At 41.1% G+C, this 27,785-nt stretch overlaps 1 protein-coding gene across 1 annotated transcript in view; it reads left to right on the forward strand.

Annotated features, from left to right (window-relative positions):
- Nucleotides 1–27,785, forward strand: part of LOC124017325 (polypeptide N-acetylgalactosaminyltransferase 9-like) — a 96,720-nt gene that overhangs the window by 20,977 nt on the left and 47,958 nt on the right. Inside the window, exon 4 of the mRNA XM_046332580.1 lies at nt 4,708–4,825. Within this exon, the coding sequence (XP_046188536.1) occupies nt 4,708–4,825 (118 nt within the window). The remainder of the gene's footprint in view (nt 1–4,707; nt 4,826–27,785) is intronic.

Raw genomic sequence — 27,785 nt, forward strand, 5'->3', positions numbered from 1 at the left:
ATAGTTATAGTTACAAAAAGAAAACCAGCCCAGTCACGGACCAGGATGTCTTGCTCCCAGGCAGACGAAATAACTTTTTTGCCCGCTTTGAGGACAATACAGTGCCACTGACACGGCCCACAAATAAAACATGCGAACTCTCCTTCACTGCAGCCGATGTGAGGAAAACATTTAAACGTGTCAACCCTCGCAAGGCTGCAGGCCCAGCCGGCATCCCAGCCACGCCCTCAGAGCATGCGCAGACCAGCTGGCTGGTGTGTTTACGGACATATTCAATCAACCCCTATCCCAGTCTGTTGTTCCCACATGCTTCAAGAGGGCCACCATTGTTCCTGTTCCCAAGAAAGCTAAGGTAACTGAGCTAAACGACTACCGCCCCGTAGCACTCACTTCCGTCATCATGAAGTGCTTTGAGAGACTAGTCAAGGACCATATCACCTCCACCCTACCTGACACCCTAGACCAACTTCAATTTGCTTACCGCCCAAATAGGTCCACAGACGATGCAATCTCAACCACACTGCACACTGTGCGTTCTGAGCCCTCTCCTGTACTCCCTGTTCACCCACGACTGCGTGGCCACGCACGCCTCCAACACAATCATCAAGTTTTGCGGACAACACAACAGTGGTAGGCTTGATTACCAACAACGACGAGACGGCCTACAAGGAGGAGGTGAGGGCCCTCGGAGTGTGGTGTCAGGAAAATAACCTCACACTCAACGTCAACAAAACTAAGGAGATGATTGTGGACTTCAGGAAACAGCAGAGGGAACACCCCCCTATCCACATTGATGGGACAGTAGTGGAGAGGGTAGTAAGTTAAGTTCCTCAGCGTACACATCACAGACAAACTGAATTGGTCCACCCACACAGACAGCATCGTTAAGAAGGCGCAGCAGCGCCTCTTCAACCTCAGGAGGCTGAAGAAATTTGGCTTGTCACCAAAAGCACTCACAAACTTCTACAGATGCACAATCGAGAGCATCGTGTTGGGCTGTATCCACTGCCGGGTACGGCAACTGCTATGCCCACAACCGTAAGGCTCTCCAGAGGGTAGTGAGGTCTGCACAACGCATCACCGGGGGCAAACTACCTGCCCTCCAGGACACCTACACCACCCGATGTCACAGGAAGGCCATAAGGATCATCAAGGACAACAACCACCCGAGCCACTGCCTGTTCACCCCGCTATCATCCAGAAGGCGAGGTCAGTACAGGTGCATCAAAGCTGGGACCGAGAGACTGAAAAACAGCTTCTATCTCAAGGCCATCAGACTGTTAAACAGCCACCACTAACATTGAGTGGCTGCTGCCAACACACTGACTCAACTCCAGCCACTTTAATAATGGGAAGTGATGGGAAATGATGTAAAATATATCACTAGCCACTTTAAACAATGCTACCTAATATAATGTTTACATACCCTACATTATTCATCTCATATGTATATACTGTACTCTATATCATCTACTGCATCTTTATGTAATACATGTATCACTAGCCACTTTAACTATGCCACTTTGTTTACATACTCATCTCATATGTATATACTGCACTCAATACCATCTACTGTATCTTGCCTATGCCGCTCTGTACCATCACTCACTCATATATCTTTATGTACATATTCTTATCCCCTTACACTTGTGTCTATAAGGTAGTAGTTTTGGAATTGTTAGCTAGATTACTTGTTGGTTATTACTGCATTGTCGGAACTAGAAGCACAAGCATTTCGCTACACTCGCATTAACATCTGCTAACCATGTGTATGTGACAAATAAAATTTGATTTGATTTTCAGATGGAACTGTTAGCAAGCATAGGAGTGTCTGTGGTGATGACCTATGCAACACGCCTTGGAACGCTGATCGTCCAATTCATCCAGGATCCAAACAAGCAGTTTTATAATAGACCATTTACACATGGCTGATCATTCATAAAACTTGCCATCCTTTAGGTCGTTATCTAGCAACGCACTACTACTACTACTTTTACAAATGCACTGTCCAGCCATGCAATTTATGAACTTGATCTCCACTTTAAAACGCATCTAGACATTATCTCTGACATTTGCAACATTGTTCAAAAGTGAAACATTGTTGGAAGTCGGGAGGAGACAGAGAGCCAGCTTTTCACAGTCAGTCGAAATCGTGAATCAGCATACTTTTTATGGCAAAACTAAATAAAATGCAGCTAGTTTGCTGTCTTTTCAGTTTAAGTCTGAAGTGATTGTGTTAGCTGTGTTGTTGGCTAGCTAACAGGGGGGGAAGTTCATAGCAACCATTTTTTGTTTACCATAGCAACCTGCAAAGTTCTGGAACTATCAACCAGCCTTGGTTAGTTTTGCTTTACATGGCATTCAATATGAATAGAACTAACGACCAGAGAATACCTACAATTGCACTGGAGAACAAGTGTTCGTGAATGTAGAATCACGTTTTGTTGAAAAATGTATAGTTTGAGAAAGAATCTAGCTTTTTAAAGCTGGTAGCCTGTTGTCATCAAAATGCCATAACACATGTCCTCTCATGTATTATTGCTTAATTAATATGTTCACGATTAAAGTGTTATATCATATATTCTACATCACACAGAAACAGTCATATTTCTCCAGACGTGTTTGGCTGGGCAAGGTCGAAACACACACTTGGTAAATCAGGTCATACAGAGATTAAATTCATTATTCATATAACCCCAAATGCTGTGTCTGAACACTGGAGGTGACTGCTGAACTTATGGGCCATTTGTCTTCTTGTTGAGGCATTAAAGCATATTACCATATGATTGTAATTTCACACAATGTCAGGAGCCAACCAAGAGCGACAGCAGAGACAAGATAAGAATCAGATTTCAAACAGGCTGATCTGACAATACGGCTATGCTATTTTGCTTATCACTATTTGAATTGCCTACAACCGAACTATGCATTGCCAGTTAGACATAAATTGTCTTTCCAAAATGTGCCTTGCAAATGTGCCAGCAAAAATTGCAGGTGCTGTTTGCTATTTGTGGTCTTGTTATTGATACTTTGCTATAAATGGACAGTGTGCCTAAAGGGGCAGGTAGTGTGTCAGCCATGTGGATCCATATTATAAATAATTTCTTTACTTGTTTCCTCAAGCTCTCTGCCCACCAACAATAGACCTATGGCTATTCAGAGCTGAGACCGATTGCCATGGCACTAATGTATTTGGGCACATTCAATATAAAAGCAAACACGTCTCTTTTATAAAATTTGTCAGGTTACTAAGAGTGTCTGAAAATGTAACAAGAATTGAAGGTGAAACCCCTACAGAGAATGAGTGTGTAAGCAGTGTGTACATTGGAAAAGTGAGCTTTTTTGCCAGATATCTATAGAGAACTGACTGTGCAGTAGGAAGTGGAGACAAAGCATTTTTGATGAGAGAATTAGACATGCTTAGGTTGTTTTTTGAGTGTGTGTGTGTGTCTTTCTTTCTTTCTTTCTTCCCCCACAATAATTCCAAAAAGCACACTCCAAGCAGATTATTGTGTGAAAAAGAAACTACTGCAGTTATCGTCTAAACACAACTATATGCATATAAATATATACATGCGCAGCATCCTTGATAGCCCTAAAACAACATTATTTTGAATATTATCAATGAAATCATAGTCTCCTCTTCATCCTTCCTCTCCAATAACCTCCTTCCACTAATTTTCTGTAGGCCCAGTCGTAGTGGACTGCACTCTCCACTGTGCATGTTCATGTATGGTGTACTAACTGCAGACACAATGTTGCAGTAAATAACGGCTAAATGCTGATCAGATTGAAAAGAAGCCTTTTAACGATGCGTGCCATCACACAACATGGACAGCTACATTTCTATATAACGTATGACATCTTTGTCACAGAGCACTTTAAAGTTCCATGGATAAAGCCAGTAAAAGCATGCCTATGTTGACAGTAGTCCCGGAAATAAAACTACTTTAAAGACCTTGAGAGGGAGAGCAGGGTGGAGTGGAGTATCCTCAGGCCATCACAGACGGCTATCTCATGGCATGTGTGTGTTCCAAGGGGAAACTTCCTGACATTTCTGACAGTGTCATCTATATTTACTAGAGGACATTGTCCCATCATAGCTTTTCCCTCATACCCCTCAAATGTCCCTAAAGCAATCTTTCTTGAAAAGCTTTATTGTATACTTAGTTACATTGTATTATGAGGATGTCTCTGGAAGTTGGTCCTTTTGATGTTTTAACAGTGACACCCATGGAGAAATGCATATCTAAAGACATGCCAAACCCTGAGCCTGTGCTATTTTTACAGAATGTAGATTTATCAAAACACATTCATGTCTGAGTACACTTGTACCTCACATGCAAATATAAAATTAAGAGAAAACACTGGTGTCCTCTGTTAATTATTGTTTTATAGCAACACATATAAAATGCATTGTTATTCAAAGGGCTTTCCAAGGTTAATTATGCATAGATTTGGAAACTACATAAATTCAAGTCAATCGTGTATCGGCCTGCAATGTAGCCCGGGGTGCATACTGTCTTGTGTGCAGTGATTATAAACATTATTATGAATCCTGTTGTTTTAGTAAAGGCTCTAATCAACAGAATGCACAGTGGGTGTATAAAGGTTTGTCACTGAAGCTGATCAAGACAATGACAGGGGAATGAACACAGTTTTTGAACACCTCTCCCCCTCTCTTTCCCTCTCTCTCTTTTCATCTAGGACACCAGCTATGATCGGCTGCTCCTTTGTGGTGGACAGAGAATACTTTAGTGAGATCGGCCTCCTCGATCCTGGCATGGAAGTCTATGGAGGCGAGAACATTGAGCTTGGCATGCGCGTGAGTACAACAACACTGATTCATTCTGCTTATCAAGGTATTACATCATAACCACACAAAAATGTAGTTAGAAATGCCATTAGAAAAGTTGAGGTTGTTTATGAGTCTATTCTGCTAAAGCTAGTGGGTTTGGGTTCTGATTGCTAGGTGGAACGGAAAGGCTAGTGTGCTGGAACACTAGCAGTCATTACAAATCCAATATTAGGTACAGTAGCTCCGGATCACTTAAGTCACTGGTGAAAATATTTATGAAATATATTTTCCCGTCTTTGGAATGGCTCATGATTAAGTTTCCTTATTTTTTTTAGGCTTAAGGGTTACAGCTTAAGATTCAATACCCAGAGGCATCAACAGAGAGATGTTTAAACTCTGCAAAGTCAGAAAGTTTCTCAGATGGGAGGGAAAACCCTTAATGCAAATAAATATTCAGTCAACCCAAAGGCCTTAAAGCCCTATACTGAAAATGTCAAAATCTTTGCAGCTGATTTTAGTTGAATTTAATGCTTCATGTGAGCGGCGGCTTGGTTGAAGAATTGGTAGCGTTTAAATTCAGAAAATGTTTCTCCTCAGCCAAGTGGAAGCACTCTGAATCTAAACTCACTCTCTGCTTATTGAAATGAGAAATGCTTGAAAGATCCTTCTTCATTTAATGTCATCACTTTCATTTCAAAATCTTCAGAATGCTTGAATGGTGCTTCAGAAGGTTATCTGTAGCCTTTGAAAACTGACTCCAGAGGCGAGAGGATAGATCCTGGTTGGTTTATTGATAACTCAACCCCTCAGATGAACCTGAAGGCAGTGTTATAGTAGATAATGACCGGCTCAGAGTCCTCATCATTCCAAGTGGACTAGCATACCATATCCTCATCAATAGCAAGGTCCCCCCCCCCCAAATAGTAAGAGGCATTCAGACAATAATATGTTCTCCATGTCTCATTATGCAGTAACTGTTTGTTTTAGGTTTAATTCCAGTGAACAGTCACCTTCCTCATTGCTCCTAATGGTTATTTCAGTATTCGGTGTGCCATCCCGAATTTCAGTCTTCAAGGTTAACTGTGTTGTGTTATTCACCGGACCTGTCTTTATGCAGCAAACCATGCCACTGGGTGGGTTCATAGGGTAGGAGATTCATTCAGACAAGGCCACTAAGTAGAGTGTTATAACAAACCCACTAGAGTGTGTGTTCTATACTGATGTACTCCACTTTCTTATTCTGCTCAGTTGGATGACTTGTGTCAGGTCTGCCATTTGCACTGTGCTAACATAAAGTAATTGCACTCTCCTTGAGTCATGTAATAATAACTTAACACCAATGTCACAAACATCGGCATAAGTCTCTCTTTGTCTTTCACCATAAAACTTACACAAACAGTATTTTTATTTCAAACCTTTTCTTTAGTTCTGGTATTGTGTGAATAAAATAAAATACATTATCATTAAACAAACAGGATATTGAGATAATATACAGTTGAAGTCGGAATATATCCACATAACTGTCCTTCCTCATGATGCCATCTGTTTTGTGAAGTGCACCAGTCCCTCCTGCAGCAAAACATCCCCACAACATAAGCCTGCTACCCCTGTGCTTCATGGTTGGGATGGTGTTCTTCAGCTTGCAAGCGTCCCCCTTTTTCCTCCAAACATAACAATGGTCATTATGACCAAACAGTTCTATTTTTGTTTCATCAGACCAGAGGACATTTCTCCAAAACGTATGATCTTTGTCCCCATGTGCAGTTGCAAACCGTAGTCTGGCTTTTTTATGGCGGTTTTGGAGCAGTGGCTTCTTCCTTGCTGAGCGGCCTTTCAGATTACGTCAATATAGGACTTGTTTTACTGTGGATATAGATAATTTTGTACCGGTTTCCTCCAGCATCTTCACAAGGTCCTTTGCTGTTGTTCTGGGAAGGATTTGCACTTTTCGCAACAAAGTACTTTCATCTCTAGGAGACCGAGGGTCTCCATCCTGAACAGTATGATGGCTATGTGGTCCCATGGTGTTTATACTTGCGTACTATTGTTTGTACAGATGAACGTGGTACCTTCAGGTGTTTGGAAATTGCTCCCAAGGATGAACCAGACTTGTGGAGGTCTACAATTCTTTTCCTGGGGTCTTGGCTGATTTCTTTTGATTTTTCCCATGATGTCAAGCAAAGAGGCACTGAGTTTGAAGGTAGACCTTGAAATATATCCACAGGTACACCTCCAATTGACTCAAATGATGTCAATTAGCCTATCAGAAGCTTCTAAAGCCGTGACATAATTTTCTGTAAATTTCCAAGCTGTTTAAAGGCACAGTCAATTTAGTGTATGTCAACATCTGACCTACTGGAATTGTGATACAGAGAATTGTAAGTGAAATAATCTGTCTGTAAACAATTGTTGGAAAAATTACTTGTGTCATGCACAAAGTATCTTTCCTCACCGACTTGCCAAAACTTTAGTATGTTAATAAGAAATTTGTGGAGTTGTTGAAAAACAAGTTTTAATAACCTTTAGCGGGATAATTTTCGTCTACATCCGGTGATTTGCAGAGCACCAAATTCAAATTAAATTACTAAAAATATTTAATTTTCATGAAATCACAAGTGCAATACACCAAACACAGCTTAACGTGTTGTTAATCCAGTTGGCATGTCAGATTTTTAAAAGGCTTTACGGTGAAAGCAAACCATTTGATTATGTGAGGACAGCTCTCAGCAGACAAAACATTAGAAACAGCTAGCAGCAAAGTAGATTGGTTTACGAAAGTCAGAAAAGCAATAAAATTAATCACTTACCTTTGATGATCTTCATATGTTTGCACTCAAGAGACTCCCAGTTACACAATAAATGTTTGTTTTGTTCGATAAAGATTCTCTTTATATCCAAAAACCTCCATTTGGTTGGCGCGTTTTGTTCAGTAGTCCACAGGCTTGTGCGGTCACGACGGGCAGACGAAAACTCCAAATAGTACCAGTAAAGTTCGTAGAAACATGTCAAATGTTTTATATAATTAATCCTCAGATTGTTTTTACAATAAATAATCGATAATATTTCAACCGGACGGTAGCCTTTTCAATAGAAGAGAGAAAGGAAAGGTCTCGCTCCTGGCGTGCGAGCGCACAAATCTGAGGACATCTGGCTATCCACTGACGCAATGTGATCATTCTCGCACATTTTTCAGAATAAAAGCCTGAAACTATTTCTAAAGACTGTTCACACCTTGTGGAAGCCATAGGCAAAGGAATCTGGTTGATATCCCTTTAAATGGAGGATAGGCTTGCAATGGAAAAGAGTAGTTTCAGAAAAACAGCACTTCCTGGATGAATTTTCCTCAGGTTTTCGCCTGCCATATCAGTTATGTTATACTCACAGACAATATTTTGACAGTTTTGGAAACCTGAGAGTGTTTTCTATCCTAATCCGCCAATTATATGCATATTATAGTTTCTGGACCTGAAAAATAGGCAGTTTACTTTGGGCACGTTTTTCATCCAAACATCAAAATACTGCCCCCTAGCCTAAAGAGGTTTTAATGACTCCAACCTAAGTGTATGTAAACTTTCAACTGTATACCTGCATGTACAGTATCAGTCAAAAGTTTGGATACACCTATTCATTCTAGGGGTTTTCTTTATTTTTACTACTTTCTACATTGTATAATAATATTGAAGAGATCAAAACTGTGAAATGACACATGGAATCATGTAGTACCCAAAAAAGTGTTAAACAAATACAAATACATATTTATATTTGAGATTTTTTCCAAGTAGCCACGCTTTGCCTTGATGACAGCTTCACCCCCACCCCTAAGTTTTGCACTATTGTTAAGTGACTGTCCCACTATTCTCTCAACCAGTTTCATGTAAAGGTAGTCACATGGAATGCATTTCAATTAACAGGGGTGCCTTGTTAAAAGTTCATTTGTGGAATTTCTTTCCTCATTAATGCGTTTGAGCCAATCTGTTGTGTTGCGACAAGGTATGGGTGGTATACAGAAGATAGCCCTATTTGGTAAAAGACCAAGTTCATATTATGGCAAGAACAGCTCAAATAATAAAATAGAAATGCCAGTTGATTATTACTTTAAGACATGAAGGTCAGTCAATATGGAACATTTAAAGAACTTTGCAGTCGCAAGAACCATCAAGAGCTTTGATGAAACTGGCTCTCATGAGGACCGCAACAGGAAAGGAAGACTCAGAGTTACCTTTGCTGCAGAAGATAAGTTCAGTAGACTTAACTGCACCTCAGATTGCAGCCCAAATAAATTCTTCACAGAGTTCAAGTAATAGACACATCTCAACATCAACTGTTCAGAGGAGATTGCATGAATCAGGCCTTAATGGTTGAATTTCTGCAAAGAAACCACTACTTAAAGAAACCAATAATAAGAAGAGACTTGCTTGGGCCAAGAAACACGAGCAATGGACATTAGACCAGTGGAAATCTGTCCATTGGTCTGATGAGTCCATATTTGAGATTTTTGGTTCCAACCGCCATGTCTTTGTGAGACGCAGAGTAGGTGAACGGATGTTCTCCGCATGTGTGGTTCCCACCGTGAAGCATGGAGGAGGAGGTGTGATGGTGTGGGGGTGCTTTGCTGGTGACACTGTGATTTATTTGGAATTCAAGGCACACTTAACCAGCATGGCTACCACAGCATTCTGCAGCGATACACCATCTCATATGATTTGCACTTAGTGGGACTATCATTTGTTTTTCAAATGGACAATGACCCAAAAAATATCTCCAGGCTGTGTAAGAGCCATTTGACCAAGAAGGAGAGTGATGGAGTGCTGCACCAGATGACCTGGCCTCCACAATCACCCAACTTCAACCCAATTGAGATGGTTTGGGATGAGTTTGACCATAGAGTGTAGGAAAAGCAGCCAACAAGTGCTCAGCATATGTGGAAACTCCTTCAAGACTGTTGGAAAAGCATTCCTCATTAAGCTGAGAGAATGCCAAGAGTGTGCAAAGCTGTCATCAAGGCAAAGGGTGGCTACTTCAAAGAATCTCAAATGTATATTCTATTTGAACTTGTTTAACACTTTTTTTGGTTACTACGTGATTCTATATGTTTTATTTCATAGTTTTGATGTCTTCCCTATTATTCTACAATGTAGAACATAGTACAAATATAGAAAAACTATTGAATGAGAAGGTGTGTCCAAACATTTGACTGGTACTGTATATGAATGGCTGAATAACATTCAGCTTTGCTTCACCGCCATACATTTTGTATATTCCTTTAATGGAATGGAGATCGGGAGCAATTATGTCTCCAAGGCCTACTCATTGAAACTGGTGAGTGAGAGAGACAGAGAGAGATGGGTGGATGGATGGATGGATGAATGAATGAATGGATACAGAGCCACTGCCTGTTCACCCCGCTATCATCCAGAAGGCGAGGTCAGTACAGGTGCATCAAAGCTGGGACCGAGAGATTGAAAAACAGCTTCTATCTCAAGGCCATCAGACTGTTAAACAGCCACCACTAACATTGAGTGGCTGCTGCCAACACACTGTCATTGACACTGACCCAACTCCAGCCACTCTAATAATGGGAATTGATGGGAAATGATGTAAATATATTAGCCACTTTAAACAATGCTACCTTATATAATGTTACTTACCCTACATTATTCATCTCATATGCATACGTATATACTGTACTCTACATCATCGACTGCATCCTTATGTAATACATTTATCACTATGTCACTTTGTTTACTTTGTCTACATACTCATCTCATATGTATATACTGTACTCGATACCATCTACTGTATACTGCTCTGTACCATCACTCATTCATATATCCTTATGTACATATTCTTTATCCCCTTACACTGTGTATAAGACAGTAGTTTTGGAATTGTTAGTTAGATTACTTGTTGGTTATCACTGCATTGTCGGAACTAGAAGCAGAAGCATTTCGCTACACTCACATTAACATCTGCTAAACATGCGTGACAAATTAAATTTGGTTTGATTTGATTTGAATGAGAGAGAGAAAGGGAGGGAGAGTTGCCATTTGGAATAGACGTGATTGACAGGAACATGTTTAACAATTAGCCAGGGCAGCTCTCAGTAGCTGCCTGCTGCCCAGGACCATTTCACCACGGGTGTGGATGTAAGGCCAAGTTCACAGCCAAAGGTTGTGTAGTATTGTAATTTACTGTGCATTCTACACTCCATATAAAAGTGTTTTCTGGGCTGGCACCTAGGCTCTGGCCTCTTTAAAAGAAAAGAAAGGTTAAGATAGAGAGATCGAGAAAGAGAGATGTTGAGATGAGCTGGTGCTGGGTTCATAAGCCACAGTGGTGTTTTGTGTGATTGTGGAGACCTTGAGATAGCAGTAGATGAATAAAACAAGGGCATTGGAGGGTATCAAGATCAGAAGTATAAGATCTTGTTGGATTTTTTCCATGTACGGTATAGAGATGTATTTACACTAGAGAGAAGAGGAGGAAAAGACCGATACAAGAGAGGTAGTCAATGTGTAAAAACAATAAGATACATTGACTATTGACGTTAAAGTACATGTTTCAGTACATAACCTGGGTATGGGTTTAAAATTACACTCATTTGTAAGTCAGAGTGAACTGCATCAAAAATAAGCTACTTTAATACTAATATTTTATTGGAAGAGCTGCAATGGCATCGATAATCAACAACATTAATATCATGGCTAAATTACCTAAAGTACCTTAATAACACAGTTTGCCAATCTATCTCAGTATGTGTAAAATGTAGGTAATTTAGCCAAGATATTAATGATGTTGATTATCGATGCCATTGCAGCACTTCCAATAAAATATTATGAAAGTAGTTTATTTTTGATGCAGTTTACATTGACTTACAAATGAGTGTAATTTGAAACCCATACCCAGGTGTCAGACATTAAAATATTGCTTACCTTGAGGCTGAGTTTGCAAAGAGAAAACAATGTCAAGATGGAATAGAAATTATGAATTCTGCCAGAGGTGTCAATACATATTTATCGTGTCATGGTTTTTCCATCTCTCACTTATTGTTTGCTGATAAAGCATCTCATGAGACCACAACATCGCTCTTCATGTCTCCTCAGGTATATGTAGCCACAGTATACATACAGTACCAGTCATAAGTTTGAACACGCCCTACTCATTCAAGGGTTTTTCTTTATTTTTCACCATTTTCTACATTGTAGAATAATAGTGAAGACTTCAACACTATGAAATAACACAAAGGATTCATGTAGTAACCAAAAATGTGTTAAACAAATAAACATTTGTTTAAGATTTTATATTATTCAAAAGTAGCCACCTTTTGCCTTGATGACAGCTTTGCACATTCTTGGCATTCTATCAACCAGCTTCATCTGGAAAGCTTATCCAACATTCTTGAAGGAGTTCCCACATATGCTGAAAACTTGTTGGCTGCTTTTCCTTCACTCTGTGGTCCGATTCATCCCAAACTATCTCAATTGGGTTGAGGTCGGGTGATTGTGGAGACCGGGTCCTGTGGTGCAGCACTCCATAACTCTCCTTCTTGGTCAAATAGCTCTTACACAGCCTGGAGGTGTGTTGGATCATTGTTCTGTTGAAAAACAAATGATTGTCCCATTAAGCACAAACCAGATGGGATGGAGCATTGCTGCAGAATGCTGTGGTAACCATGCTGGTTAAGTGCGTTGAACAAACTTCTACAATGTGGAAAATAAAGAAAATAAATAAAGACCCTTGAATGAGTAGGTGTGTCCAAACTGACTGGTACTCCACATACATACATAAAATATATCTAGGGGTCAAGAGTGACACTGCACGTGTTTGTAAAGGGTTTATCAAGAGTTACAGGGAGTATAAATACCTACTTGTGAATTTGTAGATACAAATCAAATATGTCTGTCTGGAAGACATTTGTTAGTCTGTTACAGTAGAAATAAATCATAAACAGACATATCCTTTATAGGTTAGTTCCCACCTAAATGGTCTTATTGGTATATAGGCACTATGCGCTCTGCAGGGTTTTCTTTAAAAAATCAGGTTTTATTCAGCCCCAATTTAATTAAACCTTCTGTGAGTGATCCCACCAGGGCACTTCTCTTGGGACAATCAAATTAATTTAACCAACCCAGGCCATTTCACATGTATTTAACAAAAAACTTAAACAATCATTTCCTCTACCATATCCACACTGGCTCTGGTTCATCCCTGGCATATAGTCATAATCTCACTTCAGTTTGAGAGGGAATTTGCTTAATTAAAACTCCAGAAACATCTATACAAATTTGGAGAGGAGACGGACATCGCTCAACTCAGCTGGGTCCTCTCCTACCCAAAAGATAGGATACCCTCCTGCCCCTTCACTTTCAGGGTTTGTTGTTTGGCAGGATATTTTCAGGTACTTGTAGAAAAGGGAGGAAAAGGAATCCAGACAGTAGAAAGGGGAATCCAGACAGTAGAAAAGGGAATCCACACAGTAGAAAAGGGAATCCACACAGTTGAAAAGGGAATCCACGCAGTTGAAAAGGGAATGCACACAGTTGAAAAGGGAATCCACACAGTTGAAAAGGGAATCCAGACAGTAGAAAAGGGAATCCACACAGTAGAAAAGGGAATCCACACAGTAGAAAAGGGAATCCACACAGTAGAAAAGGGAATCCACACAATAGAAAAGACAGTAGAAAAGGGAATCCACACAGTAGAAAAGGGAATCCACACAGTAGAAAAGGGAATCCACACAGTAGAAAAGGGAATCCACACAGTAGAAAAGGGAATTCACACAGTGGAAAAGGGAATCCACACAGTAGAAAAGGGAATCCAGACAGTAGAAAAGGGAATCCACACAGTAGAAAAGGGAATCCACACAGTAGAAAAGGGAATTCACACAGTGGAAAAGGGAATCCACACAGTAGAACAGGGAATCCACACAATAGAAAAGGGAATCCACACAGTAAAAAAGGGAATCCACACAGTAGAAAAGGGAATCCAGACAGTATAAAAGGGAATCCACACAGTAGAAAAGGGAATCCACACAGTAGAAAACGGAATCCAGACAGTAGAAAAGGGAATCCACACAGTAGAAAAGGGAATCCACACAGTAGAAAAGGGAATCCACACAGTAGAAAAGGGAATCCACATAGTAGAAAAGGGAATCCAGACAGTAGAAAAGGGAATCCACACAGTAGAAAAGGGAATCCACACAGTAGAAAAGTGAATCCACACAGTAGAAAAGGGAATCCAGACAGTAGAATAGGGAATCCAGACAGTAGAAAAGGGAATGCACACAGTAGAAAAGGGAATCCACACAGTAGAAAAGGGAATCCACACAGTAGAAAAGGGAATCCAGACAGTAGAAAAGGGAATCCACACAGTAGAAAAGGGAATCCACACAGTAAAAAGGGAATCCACACAGTAGAAAAGGGAATCCAGACAGTAGAAAAGGGAATCCACACAGTAGAAAAGGGAATCCAGACAGTAGAAAAGGGAATCCAGACAGTAGAAAAGGGAATGCACACAGTAGAAAAGGGAATCCACACAGTAGAAAAGGGAATCCAGACAGTAGAAAAGGGAATCCAGACAGTAGAAAAGGGAATGCACACAGTAGAAAAGGGAATCCACACAGTAGAAAAGGGAATCCACACTGTAGAAAAGGGAATTCACACAGTGGAAAAGGGAATCCACACAGTAGAAAAGGGAATCCACACTGTAGAAAAGGGAATTCACACAGTAGAAAAGGAAACCACACAGTAGAAAAGGGAATCCACACAGTAGAAAAGGGAATCCACACAGTAGAAAAGGGAATCAAGACAGTAGAAAAGGGAATCCACACAGTAGAAAAGGGAATCCACACAGTAGAAAAGGGAATCCACACAGTAGAAAAGGGAATCCAGACAGTAGAAAAGGGAATCCAGACAGTAGAAAAGGGAATCCACACAATAGAAAAGGGAATCCAGACAGTAGAAAAGGGAATCCACACAGTAGAAAAGGGAATCCACACAGTAAAAAAGGGAATCCACACAGTAGAAAAGGGAATCCAGACAGTATAAAAGGGAATCCACACAGTAGAAAAGGGAATCCACACAGTAGAAAACGGAATCCAGACAGTAGAAAAGGGAATCCACACAGTAGAAAAGGGAATCCACACAGTAGAAAAGGGAATCCAGACAGTATAAAAGGGAATCCACACAGTAGAAAAGGGAATCCACACAGTAGAAAACGGAATCCAGACAGTAGAAAAGGGAATCCACACAGTAGAAAAGGGAATCCACACAGTAGAAAAGGGAATCCACACAGTAGAAAAGGGAATCCACATAGTAGAAAAGGGAATCCAGACAGTAGAAAAGGGAATCCACACAGTAGAAAAGGGAATCCACACAGTAGAAAAGTGAATCCACACAGTAGAAAAGGGAATCCAGACAGTAGAATAGGGAATCCAGACAGTAGAAAAGGGAATGCACACAGTAGAAAAGGGAATCCACACAGTAGAAAAGGGAATCCACACAGTAGAAAAGGGAATCCAGACAGTAGAAAAGGGAATCCACACAGTAGAAAAGGGAATCCACACAGTAAAAAAGGGAATCCACACAGTAGAAAAGGGAATCCAGACAGTAGAAAAGGGAATCCACACAGTAGAAAAGGGAATCCACACAGTAGAAAAGGGAATCCAGACAGTAGAAAAGGGAATGCACACAGTAGAAAAGGGAATCCACACAGTAGAAAAGGGAATCCACACAGTAGAAAAGGGAATCCAGACAGTAGAAAAGGGAATCCAGACAGTAGAAAAGGGAATGCACACAGTAGAAAAGGGAATCCACACAGTAGAAAAGGGAATCCACACTGTAGAAAAGGGAATTCACACAGTGGAAAAGGGAATCCACACAGTAGAAAAGGGAATCCACACTGTAGAAAAGGGAATTCACACAGTAGAAAAGGGAAACCACACAGTAGAAAAGGGAATCCACACAGTAGAAAAGGGAATCCACACAGTAGAAAAGGGAATCAAGACAGTAGAAAAGGGAATCCACACAGTAGAAAAGGGAATCCACACAGTAGAAAAGGGAATCCACACAGTAGAAAAGGGAATCCAGACAGTAGAAAAGGGAATCCAGACAGTAGAAAAGGGAATCCACACAATAGAAAAGGGAATCCAGACAGTAGAAAAGGGAATCCACACAGTAGAAAAGGGAATCCACACAGTAAAAAAGGGAATCCACACAGTAGAAAAGGGAATCCAGACAGTATAAAAGGGAATCCACACAGTAGAAAAGGGAATCCACACAGTAGAAAACGGAATCCAGACAGTAGAAAAGGGAATCCACACAGTAGAAAAGGGAATCCACACAGTAGAAAAGGGAATCCACACAGTAGAAAAGGGAATCCACATAGTAGAAAAGGGAATCCAGACAGTAGAAAAGGGAATCCACACAGTAGAAAAGGGAATCCACACAGTAGAAAAGTGAATCCACACAGTAGAAAAGGGAATCCAGACAGTAGAATAGGGAATCCAGACAGTAGAAAAGGGAATGCACACAGTAGAAAAGGGAATCCACACAGTAGAAAAGGGAATCCACACAGTAGAAAAGGGAATCCAGACAGTAGAAAAGGGAATCCACACAGTAGAAAAGGGAATCCACACAGTAAAAAAGGGAATCCACACAGTAGAAAAGGGAATCCAGACAGTAGAAAATGGAATCCACACAGTAGAAAAGGGAATCCAGACAGTAGAAAAGGGAATCCAGACAGTAGAAAAGGGAATGCACACAGTAGAAAAGGGAATCCACACAGTAGAAAAGGGAATCCACACAGTAGAAAAGGGAATCCAGACAGTAGAAAAGGGAATCCAGACAGTAGAAAAGGGAATGCACACAGTAGAAAAGGGAATCCACACAGTAGAAAAGGGAATCCACACTGTAGAAAAGGGAATTCACACAGTGGAAAAGGGAATCCACACAGTAGAAAAGGGAATCCACACTGTAGAAAAGGGAATTCACACAGTAGAAAAGGGAAACCACACAGTAGAAAAGGGAATCCACACAGTAGAAAAGGGAATCCACACAGTAGAAAAGGGAATCAAGACAGTAGAAAAGGGAATCCACACAGTAGAAAAGGGAATCCACACAGTAGAAAAGGGAATCCACACAGTAGAAAAGGGAATCCAGACAGTAGAAAAGGGAATCCAGACAGTAGAAAAGGGAATCCACACAATAGAAAAGGGAATCCAGACAGTAGAAAAGGGAATCCACACAGTAGAAAAGGGAATCCACACAGTAGAAAAGGGAATCCAGACAGTAGAATAGGGAATTCACACGGTAGAAAAGGGAATTCACACGGTAGAAAAGGGAATTCACACAGTAGAAAAGGGAAACCACACAGTAGAAAAGGGAATCCACACAGTAGAAAAGGGAATCCACACAGTAGAAAAGGGAATCCACACAGTAGAAAAGGGAATCCACACAGTAGAAAAGGGAATCCACACAGTAGAAAAGGGAATCCACACAGTAGAAAAGGGAATCCACACAGTAGAAAAGGGAATCCACACAGTAGAAAAGGGAATCCACACAGTAGAAAAGGGAATCCAGACAGTAGAAAAGGGAATCCACACAGTAGAAAAGGGAATCCACACAGTAGAAAAGGGAATCCAGACAGTAGAAAAGGAATCCACACAGTAGAAAAGGAATCCACACAGTAGAAAAGGGAATCCACACAGTAGAAAAGGGAATCCACACAGTAGAAAAGGGAATCCACACAGTAAAAAAGGGAATCCACACAGTAGAAAAGGGAATCCAGACAGTAGAAAAAGGGAATCCACACAGTAGAAAAGGGAATCCACACAGTAGAAAAGGGAATCCACACAGTAGAAAAGGGAATCCAGACAGTAGAAAAGGGAATCCAGACAGTAGAAAAGGGAATCCATACAGTAGAAAAGGGAATCCACACAGTAGAAAAGGGAATCCAGACAGTAGAAAAGGGAATCCACACAGTTGAAAAGGGAATCCACGCAGTTGAAAAGGGAATCCACACAGTTGAAAAGGGAATCCACACAGTTGAAAAGGGAATCCAGACAGTAGAAAAGGGAATCCACACAGTAGAAAAGGGAATCCACACAGTAGAAAAGGGAATTCACACAGTGGAAAAGGGAATCCACACAGTAGAAAAGGGAATTCACACAGTAGAAAGGGGAATCCACACAGTAGAAAAGGGAATCCAGACAGTAGAAAAGGGAATCCACACAGTAGAAAAGGGAATCCAGACAGTAGAAAAGGGAATCCACACAGTAGAAAAGGGAATCCACACAGTAGAAAAGGGAATCCACACAGTAGAAAAGGGAATCCACACAGTAGAAAAGGGAATCCACACAGTAGAAAAGGGAATCTACACAGTAGAAAAGGGAATCCACACAGTAGAAAAGGGAATCCAGACAGTAGAATAGGGAATTCACACAGTAGAAAAGGGAATCCACACAGTGGAAAAGGGAATCCAGACAGTAGAAAAGGGAAACCACACAGTAGAAAAGGGAATCCACACAGTAGAAAAGGGAATCCACACAGTAGAATAGGGAATTCACACAGTAGAAAAGGGAATCCACACAGTAGAAAAGGGAATCCACACAGTAGAAAAGGGAAACCACACAGTAGAAAAGGGAATCCACACAGTAGAAAAGGGAATCCACACAGTAGAAAAGGGAATCAAGACAGTAGAAAAGAGAATCCACACAGTAGAAAAGGGAATCCACACAGTAGAATAGGGAATTCACACGGTAGAAAAGGGAATTCACACGGTAGAAAAGGGAATTCACACAGTAGAAAAGGGAAACCACACAGTAGAAAAGGGAATCCACACAGTAGAAAAGGGAATCCACACAGTAGAAAAGGGAATCCACACAGTAGAAAAGGGAATCCACACAGTAGAAAAGGGAATCCACACAGTAGAAAAGGGAATCCACACAGTAGAAAAGGGAATCCACACAGTAGAAAAGGGAATCCACACAGTAGAAAAGGAATCCACACAGTAGAAAAGGGAATCCACACAGTAGAAAAGGGAATCCACACAGTAAAAAGGAATCCACACAGTAGAAAAGGGAATCCAGACAGTAGAAAAAGGGAATCCACACAGTAGAAAAGGGAATCCACACAGTAGAAAAGGGAATCCACACAGTAGAAAAGGGAATCCAGACAGTAGAAAAGGGAATCCAGACAGTAGAAAAGGGAATCCATACAGTAGAAAAGGGAATCCACACAGTAGAAAAGGGAATCCAGACAGTAGAAAAGGGAATCCACACAGTTGAAAAGGGAATCCACGCAGTTGAAAAGGGAATCCACACAGTTGAAAAGGGAATCCACACAGTTGAAAAGGGAATCCAGACAGTAGAAAAGGGAATCCACACAGTAGAAAAGGGAATCCACACAGTAGAAAAGGGAATTCACACAGTGGAAAAGGGAATCCACACAGTAGAAAAGGGAATTCACACAGTAGAAAAGGGAATCCACACAGTAGAAAAGGGAATCCAGACAGTAGAAAAGGGAATCCACACAGTAGAAAAGGGAATCCAGACAGTAGAAAAGGGAATCCACACAGTAGAAAAGGGAATCCACACAGTAGAAAAGGGAATCCACACAGTAGAAAAGGGAACACACAGTAGAAAAGGGAATCCACACAGTAGAAAAGGGAATCCACACAGTAGAAAAGGGAATCCACACAGTAGAAAAGGGAATCCAGACAGTAGAATAGGGAATTCACACAGTAGAAAAGGGAATCCACACAGTGGAAAAGGGAATCCAGACAGTAGAAAAGGGAAACCACACAGTAGAAAAGGGAATCCACACAGTAGAAAAGGGAATCCACACAGTAGAATAGGGAATTCACACAGTAGAAAAGGGAATCCACACAGTAGAAAAGGGAATCCACACAGTAGAAAAGGGAAACCACACAGTAGAAAAGGGAATCCACACAGTAGAAAAGGGAATCCACACAGTAGAAAAGGGAATCAAGACAGTAGAAAAGGGAATCCACACAGTAGAAAAGGGAATCCACACAGTAGAAAAGGGAATCCACACAGTAGAAAAGGGAATCCAGACAGTAGAAAAGGGAATCCACACAGTAGAAAAGGGAATCCACACAATAGAAAAGGGAATCCAGATAGGGGAAAGGGAATCCACACAGTAGAAAAGGGAATCCAGAAAGTAGAAAAGGGAATCCAGACAGTAGAAAAGGGAATCCACACAGTAGAAAAGGGAATCCACACAATAGAAAAGGGAATCCAGACAGTAGAATAGGGAATTCACACGGTAGAAAAGGGAATTCACACAGTGGAAAAGGGAATCCACACAGTAGAAAAGGGAATCCAGACAGTAGAAAAGGGAATCCACACAGTAGAAAAGGGAATCCACACAGTAGAAAAGGGAATCCACACTGTAGAAAAGGGAATTCACACAGTGGAAAAGGGAATCCACACAGTAGAAAAGGGAATTCACACAGTAGAAAAGGGAATTCACACAGTAGAAAAGGGTATCCACACAGTAGAAAAGGGAATTCACACAGTAGAAAGGGGAATTCACACAGTAGAAAAGGGAATCCACACAGTATAATAGGGAATTCACACGGTAGAAAAGGGAATTCACACAGTGGAAAAGGGAATCCACACAGTAGAAAAGGGAATCCAGACAGTAGAAAAGGGAATCCACACAGTAGAAAAGGGAATCCACACAGTAGAAAAGGGAATCCAGATAGGGGAAAGGGAATCCACACAGTAGAAAAGGGTATCCACACAGTAGAAAAGGGAATCCAGATAGGGGAAAGGGAATCCACACAGTAGAAACGGGAATCCAGATAGGGAAAGGGAATCCACACAGTAGAAAAGGGAATCCAGATAGGGAAAGGGAATCCACACAGTAGAAAAGGGAATCCACACAGTAGAAAAGGGAATCCAGATAGGGAAAGGGAATCCACACAGTAGAAAAGGGAATCCAGAAAGTAGAAAAGGGAATCCAGACAGTAGAAAAGGGAATCCACACAGTAGAAAAGGGAATCCACACAATAGAAAAGGGAATCCATACAGTAGAATAGGGAATTCACACGGTAGAAAAGGGAATTCACACAGTGGAAAAGGGAATCCACACAGTAGAAAAGGGAATCCAGACAGTAGAAAAGGGAATCCACACAGTAGAAAAGGGAATCCACACAGTAGAAAAGGGAATCCACACTGTAGAAAAGGGAATTCACACAGTGGAAAAGGGAATCCACACAGTAGAAAAGGGAATTCACACAGTAGAAAAGGGAATTCACACAGTAGAAAAGGGTATCCACACAGTAGAAAAGGGAATTCACACAGTAGAAAGGGGAATTCACACAGTAGAAAAGGGAATCCACACAGTAGAATAGGGAATTCACACGGTAGAAAAGGGAATTCACACAGTGGAAAAGGGAATCCACACAGTAGAAAAGGGAATCCAGACAGTAGAAAAGGGAATCCACACAGTAGAAAAGGGAATCCACACAGTAGAAAAGGGAATCCAGACAGTAGAAAAGGGAATCCACACAGTAGAAAAGGGAATCCACACAGTAGAAAAGGGAATCCACACAGTAGAAAAGGGAATCCAGACAGTAGAAAAGGGAATTCACACAGTAGAAAAGGGAATCCAGACAGTAGAAAAGGGAATCCACACAGTAGAAAAGGGAATCCACACAATAGAAAAGGGAATCCAGATAGGGGAAAGGGAATCCACACAGTAGAAAAGGGAATCCAGAAAGTAGAAAAGGGAATCCAGACAGTAGAAAAGGGAATCCACACAGTAGAAAAGGGAATCCACACAATAGAAAAGGGAATCCAGACAGTAGAATAGGGAATTCACACGGTAGAAAAGGGAATTCACACAGTGGAAAAGGGAATCCACACAGTAGAAAAGGGAATCCAGACAGTAGAAAAGGGAATCCACACAGTAGAAAAGGGAATCCACACAGTAGAAAAGGGAATCCACACTGTAGAAAAGGGAATTCACACAGTGGAAAAGGGAATCCACACAGTAGAAAAGGGAATTCACACAGTAGAAAAGGGAATTCACACAGTAGAAAAGGGTATCCACACAGTAGAAAAGGGAATTCACACAGTAGAAAGGGGAATTCACACAGTAGAAAAGGGAATCCACACAGTATAATAGGGAATTCACACGGTAGAAAAGGGAATTCACACAGTGGAAAAGGGAATCCACACAGTAGAAAAGGGAATCCAGACAGTAGAAAAGGGAATCCACACAGTAGAAAAGGGAATCCACACAGTAGAAAAGGGAATCCAGATAGGGGAAAGGGAATCCACACAGTAGAAAAGGGAATCCACACAGTAGAAAAGGGAATCCAGATAGGGGAAAGGGAATCCACACAGTAGAAACGGGAATCCAGATAGGGGAAAGGGAATCCACACAGTAGAAAAGGGAATCCAGATAGGGGAAAGGGAATCCACACAGTAGAAAAGGGAATCCACACAGTAGAAAAGGGAATCCAGATAGGGGAAAGGGAATCCACACAGTAGAAAAGGGAATCCAGAAAGTAGAAAAGGGAATCCAGACAGTAGAAAAGGGAATCCACACAGTAGAAAAGGGAATCCACACAATAGAAAAGGGAATCCATACAGTAGAATAGGGAATTCACACGGTAGAAAAGGGAATTCACACAGTGGAAAAGGGAATCCACACAGTAGAAAAGGGAATCCAGACAGTAGAAAAGGGAATCCACACAGTAGAAAAGGGAATCCACACAGTAGAAAAGGGAATCCACACTGTAGAAAAGGGAATTCACACAGTGGAAAAGGGAATCCACACAGTAGAAAAGGGAATTCACACAGTAGAAAAGGGAATTCACACAGTAGAAAAGGGTATCCACACAGTAGAAAAGGGAATTCACACAGTAGAAAGGGGAATTCACACAGTAGAAAAGGGAATCCACACAGTAGAATAGGGAATTCACACGGTAGAAAAGGGAATTCACACAGTGGAAAAGGGAATCCACACAGTAGAAAAGGGAATCCAGACAGTAGAAAAGGGAATCCACACAGTAGAAAAGGGAATCCACACAGTAGAAAAGGGAATCCAGACAGTAGAAAAGGGAATCCACACAGTAGAAAAGGGAATCCACACAGTAGAAAAGGGAATCCACACAGTAGAAAAGGGAATCCAGACAGTAGAAAAGGGAATTCACACAGTAGAAAAGGGAATTCACACAGTAGAAAAGTGAATTCACAGGCCTTTAACTAGACTTGTGTTCTTTTTTTGTTTCTTTTTTTTACAGTTGAACATAATTGGAGGGAGTTTGTGTCTTCAAACTTCAAACCTTTCTATAGTTAAAGAAAACCAGACAAAGATTGGTACACTATTGAACTTGGGTAATGCCAAAGCTTTCAGGTAAAACACTCACCGATTTGAATTGTTGTTTTCAGATGCTGTGGCTAGTTTGTCCAATGTTTGTTCCTTTTACAGCAAATGTTCCTTTTATGCTCAGGAGATCGACACTGCCAAATGGATTGTTAGAGGATAGTTCCTTTTATCAAAAACACAAGTCTTTTTGCAATGGTGGTGGTGGTACATAGTTGTTAGCTACACATTTCAAGATGTCCTCACACTACACATACCACAGTTCATGTTGACCACAGAATTAAATAGTGTTATAGCTCTATGATGTTTACAAAATCACAATAGAGTTCATACTGGGAAGAGGGTACACAATCATAATATCGAAGAGTAGAGGAGATCTCGCTGTAGTGGTGTTTGCTTTGCTTTCCTCTGTATCCTCACATCCACAACAAAGAGAGGGAGAGCGAGAGTCACCTTGAAAAGTTCAGCCCTGTCATTATGAGCCCACATTAAGCCTCAGCCATCTGTGGTAACCAGCCATTCCAGTTCCAGCCGCTGCTAAAACTAAATCACCTGGAGGCCCACGTCCATCAGGCAGCAAATGACGAAGTGGCTGACCATATGTGGGCCCACTAAAACAAACAGACCACTTAAAAAAATAGGACAGATTTGAGCCAATTGCTGAGGGAATTTGATCATTTGGCTATACTACGTCATGGTTTGAAGGTAGACATGATGAGCCTTGGGAGAAGAAAGTGATAGATGAGAAATATTTACATTAGTGTGAGAGATCACTGCAACAGGAGACCTGATCTGTGTCGTATATCAAATATCGACTACAGATATACTGTATCTCTTCCTTTCCTCCACTGGCTCATCTCTCCATTACATGAATTATTAATTCTCACATAATACAGTCATTTAACCGAGAGGACATGGGAGGAAAGATCCGTTTTTCATCAATAGGCACAGTGCAAAGGTAACAATGGGGGAGACCATACCATATTGATCAAGCATTTGTCCCTTTCAATACATGCATTATTTAGAGGGCATGAATCAATCTGCTAGGGCTTAATGGACATAGGTATTTACTCTATGCTTCATTACAGTAGGATGTACCTCACTACCTCACCACTTGTCACAGGAGGGAGGACAGAGAGGAGAATAGGAACTACAGTGATATATAGCTTTCTTATTCTTATAATACCATATACCATTCATTCAATGGTGTGGGTTTACAAAATGTGGCTGTCCCAGTTCTTAAAGTTAATATTGAAGTAAATACGGTATAGATATGGGCAGCTTTTGTCTACTCTGTCAAAGTGATTAGCGATGACATTACATGTATTTACATAAGCAGTAATTATGATGCAAAGTTGTTTTAATGCACTGTTTCATTTAAAACCAGATAGCATTAAAACACGTTTAGAATTTGCATTGTAGTGTCTGTGGGCACAGATAATTGGACTGAGTTTATATTGTTTTATAGGGTATAGTGCTGTAACAGTAATCTGCCAGTAATTTATGGTGAAACAGGTTTTGAAAAGCAAACTTATCCCCTAACAGCCCATGCAGCTTATTTTCAAGACTTGAATTCTTGAATCCGACAGCCTTTTGAAGATTGCCATGGTTATGTGGGTATCAAAAACATAATGTAGCACTCGACAGACAGACAGACAGACAGACAGACAGACAGACAGACAGACAGACAGACAGACAGACAGACAGACAGACAGACAGACAGACAGACAGACAGACAGACAGACAGACAGACAGACAGACAGACAGACAGACAGACAGACAGACAGACAGACAGACAGACAGACAGACAGACAGACAGACAGACAGACAGACAGACAGACAGACAGACAGACAGTTATGCCCCCAAAAAAGTTAAGCTTATTAACCACCCAACTCTGTCTGAATTGACCATACTTACTTAACTTTACTAACTTAACTTTAATTGGGTGGTGTTTGATGGTGTTAGATAGATGTTTGATGTGTTTGACAAGATATACATTATTTTGACACCTAATCTACTGTAACACAAAAAACTGAGGAATCCGCAAGTATGCTAGACATTTCACAAATAAACTCACTGCAGTACAATCAAGAGGGACTACCAAGGAGAAGCAGGGGATTCAATTGCTTTGCATGTTTTGACAGTAGAGTTGAAAGAGCAGCATCACATCCCTGAGATGTCCTGGTTTGAACTATACATTTTCGAGAGAGAGAGTCACTCATCTCATAGGTCCAGGTTTACCTTTGGGAGGGACAGGGTAGACACACACTACCTTTGCATTGCAACACATTACGATGATACTCCCGGGTATTCTAATCATTCTCAAGAGTTTAGACGATGGTCTGACTAATTCTGATTCTGTTAACCATGGTGTTGCATGAGTATAACATACAGTACCAGTCAAAAGTTTGGACACACCTACTCATTCCATGGTTTTTCTACATTTTTACTATTTTCTACATTGTAGAATAATAGTGAAGATGTCAACACTATGAAATAACACATATGAATCATGTAATCCTTCTCACCCCCCCCTTAAAATATTTAGATGCACTATTGTAAAGTGGCTGTTCCACTGGATGTCATAAGGTGAATGCACCAATTTGTAAGTCGCTCTGGATAAGAGCGTCTGCTAAATGACTTAAATGTAAATGTAAATGTAGTAACCAAAAAAGTGTTAAACAAATCCAAATATATTTGAGATTTGAGATTATTCAAAGTAGCCACCCTTTGCCTTGCTGACAGCTTTGCACACTCTTGGTATTCTCTCAACCAACTTCATGAGGTAGTCACATGGAATGCATTTCAATTAACAGGTGTGCCTTGTTAAAAGTTAATTTGTAGAATTTCTTTCCTTCTTAATGCATTTGAGCAAAACAGTTGTGTTGTGACAAGGTATGGGTGGTATACAGACGATAGCCCTATTTGATAAAAGAACAAGTCCATATTATGGCAAGAACAGCTCAAATAAGCAAAGAGAAATGACAGTCCATCATTTCTTTAAGACATGAAGGTTAGTCAATGTGGAAAATGTCAAGTAGATTCTTCAAGTGAAGTCGCAAAAACCATCAAGTGCTATGATGAAACTGGCTCTCATGAAGACCGCCTCAGGAAAGGAAGACCCAGAGTTACCTTTGCTGCAGAGGATTTCAGTAGAGTTAACTGCACCTCAGATTGGAGCCCAAATAAATGCTTCACAGAGTTCAATTAACAGACACATCTCAACATCAACTGTTCAGAGGAGACTGCATGAATCAGGCCTTCATGGCCGAATTGCTGCAAAGAAACCACTACTAAAAGACACCAATAATAAGAAGAGACTTGCTTGGGCCAAGAAACATGAGCAATGGACATTAGACCGGTGGAAATCAGTCCGTTGGTCTGATGAGACCAAATTTGAGATTTTTGGTTCCAACTGCCGTGTCTTTGTGAGACGCAGTGTAGGTGAACGGGATGATCACTGAATGTGTAGTTGCCAACGTGAAGCATGGAGGAGGAGGTGTGATGGTGTGGGGGTGCTTTGCTGGTGACACTGTGATTTATTTGGAATTCAAGGCACACTTAACCAGCATGGCTACCACAGCATTCTGCAGCGATACACCATCCCATTTGATTTACAGTTAGTGGGACTATTATTTGTTTTTCAAAAGGACAATGACCCAACACACCTCCAGGCTGTGTAAGGGCTATTTGACCAAGAAGGAGAGCGATGGAGTGCTGCATCAGATGAAATGGCCTCCACAATCACCCAAACTCAACACAATCAACATTGTTTGGGATGAGTCGGACTGCGGCGGTGAAGGAAAAGCAGCCAACAAGTGCTCAGCATATATGGGAACTCCTTCAAGACTATTGTAAAAGCATTCCAGGTGAAGCTGGTTGAGAGAATGCCAAGAGTGTGCAAAGCTGTCATCAAGGCAAAGGGTGGCTACTTTTAACACTTTTTGTTTACTACATGTTTCGTGTGTGTTATTTCATAGTTGTGATGTCTTCCTGTTCACCCATGACTGCGTGGCCATGCATGCCTCCAACTCAATCATGAAGTTTGCAGACAACATTACAGTGGTAGGCTTTATTACCATCAATGACGAGACGGCCTACAGGGAGGAGGTGAGGGCCCTCGGAGAGTGTGGTGTCAGGAAACTAACCTTACTCAACGTCAACAAAACAAAGGAGATGATCGTGGACTTCAGGAAACAGCAGAGGGTGCACCCCCCTATCCACATTGACGGGACAGTAGTGGAGAAGGTGGAAAGTTAAGTTCCTTGGCGTACACATCACAGACAAACTGAAATGGTCCACCCACACAGACAGCGTGGTGAAGTAGGAGCAACAGCGCCTCTTCAACCTCAGTAGGCTGAATAAATTCAGCTTGTCACCAAAAACACTCAAACTTTTACAGATGCACAATCGAGAGCATCCTGTCTGCACAACGCATCACCGGGGACAAACTACCTGCTCTCCAGGACACCTACACCACCCGATGTCACAGGAAGGCCAAAAAGATCATCAAGGACAACAACCACCCGAGCCACTGCCTGTTCACCTCGTTGTCATCTAGAAGGCGAGGTCAGTACAGGTGCATCAAAGATGGAACAGAGAGACTGAAAAACAGCTTTTATCTCAA

Source organism: Oncorhynchus gorbuscha, unplaced genomic scaffold (assembly GCF_021184085.1).
Source record: "Oncorhynchus gorbuscha isolate QuinsamMale2020 ecotype Even-year unplaced genomic scaffold, OgorEven_v1.0 Un_scaffold_18:::fragment_4:::debris, whole genome shotgun sequence".
Lineage (NCBI taxonomy): Eukaryota > Metazoa > Chordata > Actinopteri > Salmoniformes > Salmonidae > Oncorhynchus > Oncorhynchus gorbuscha.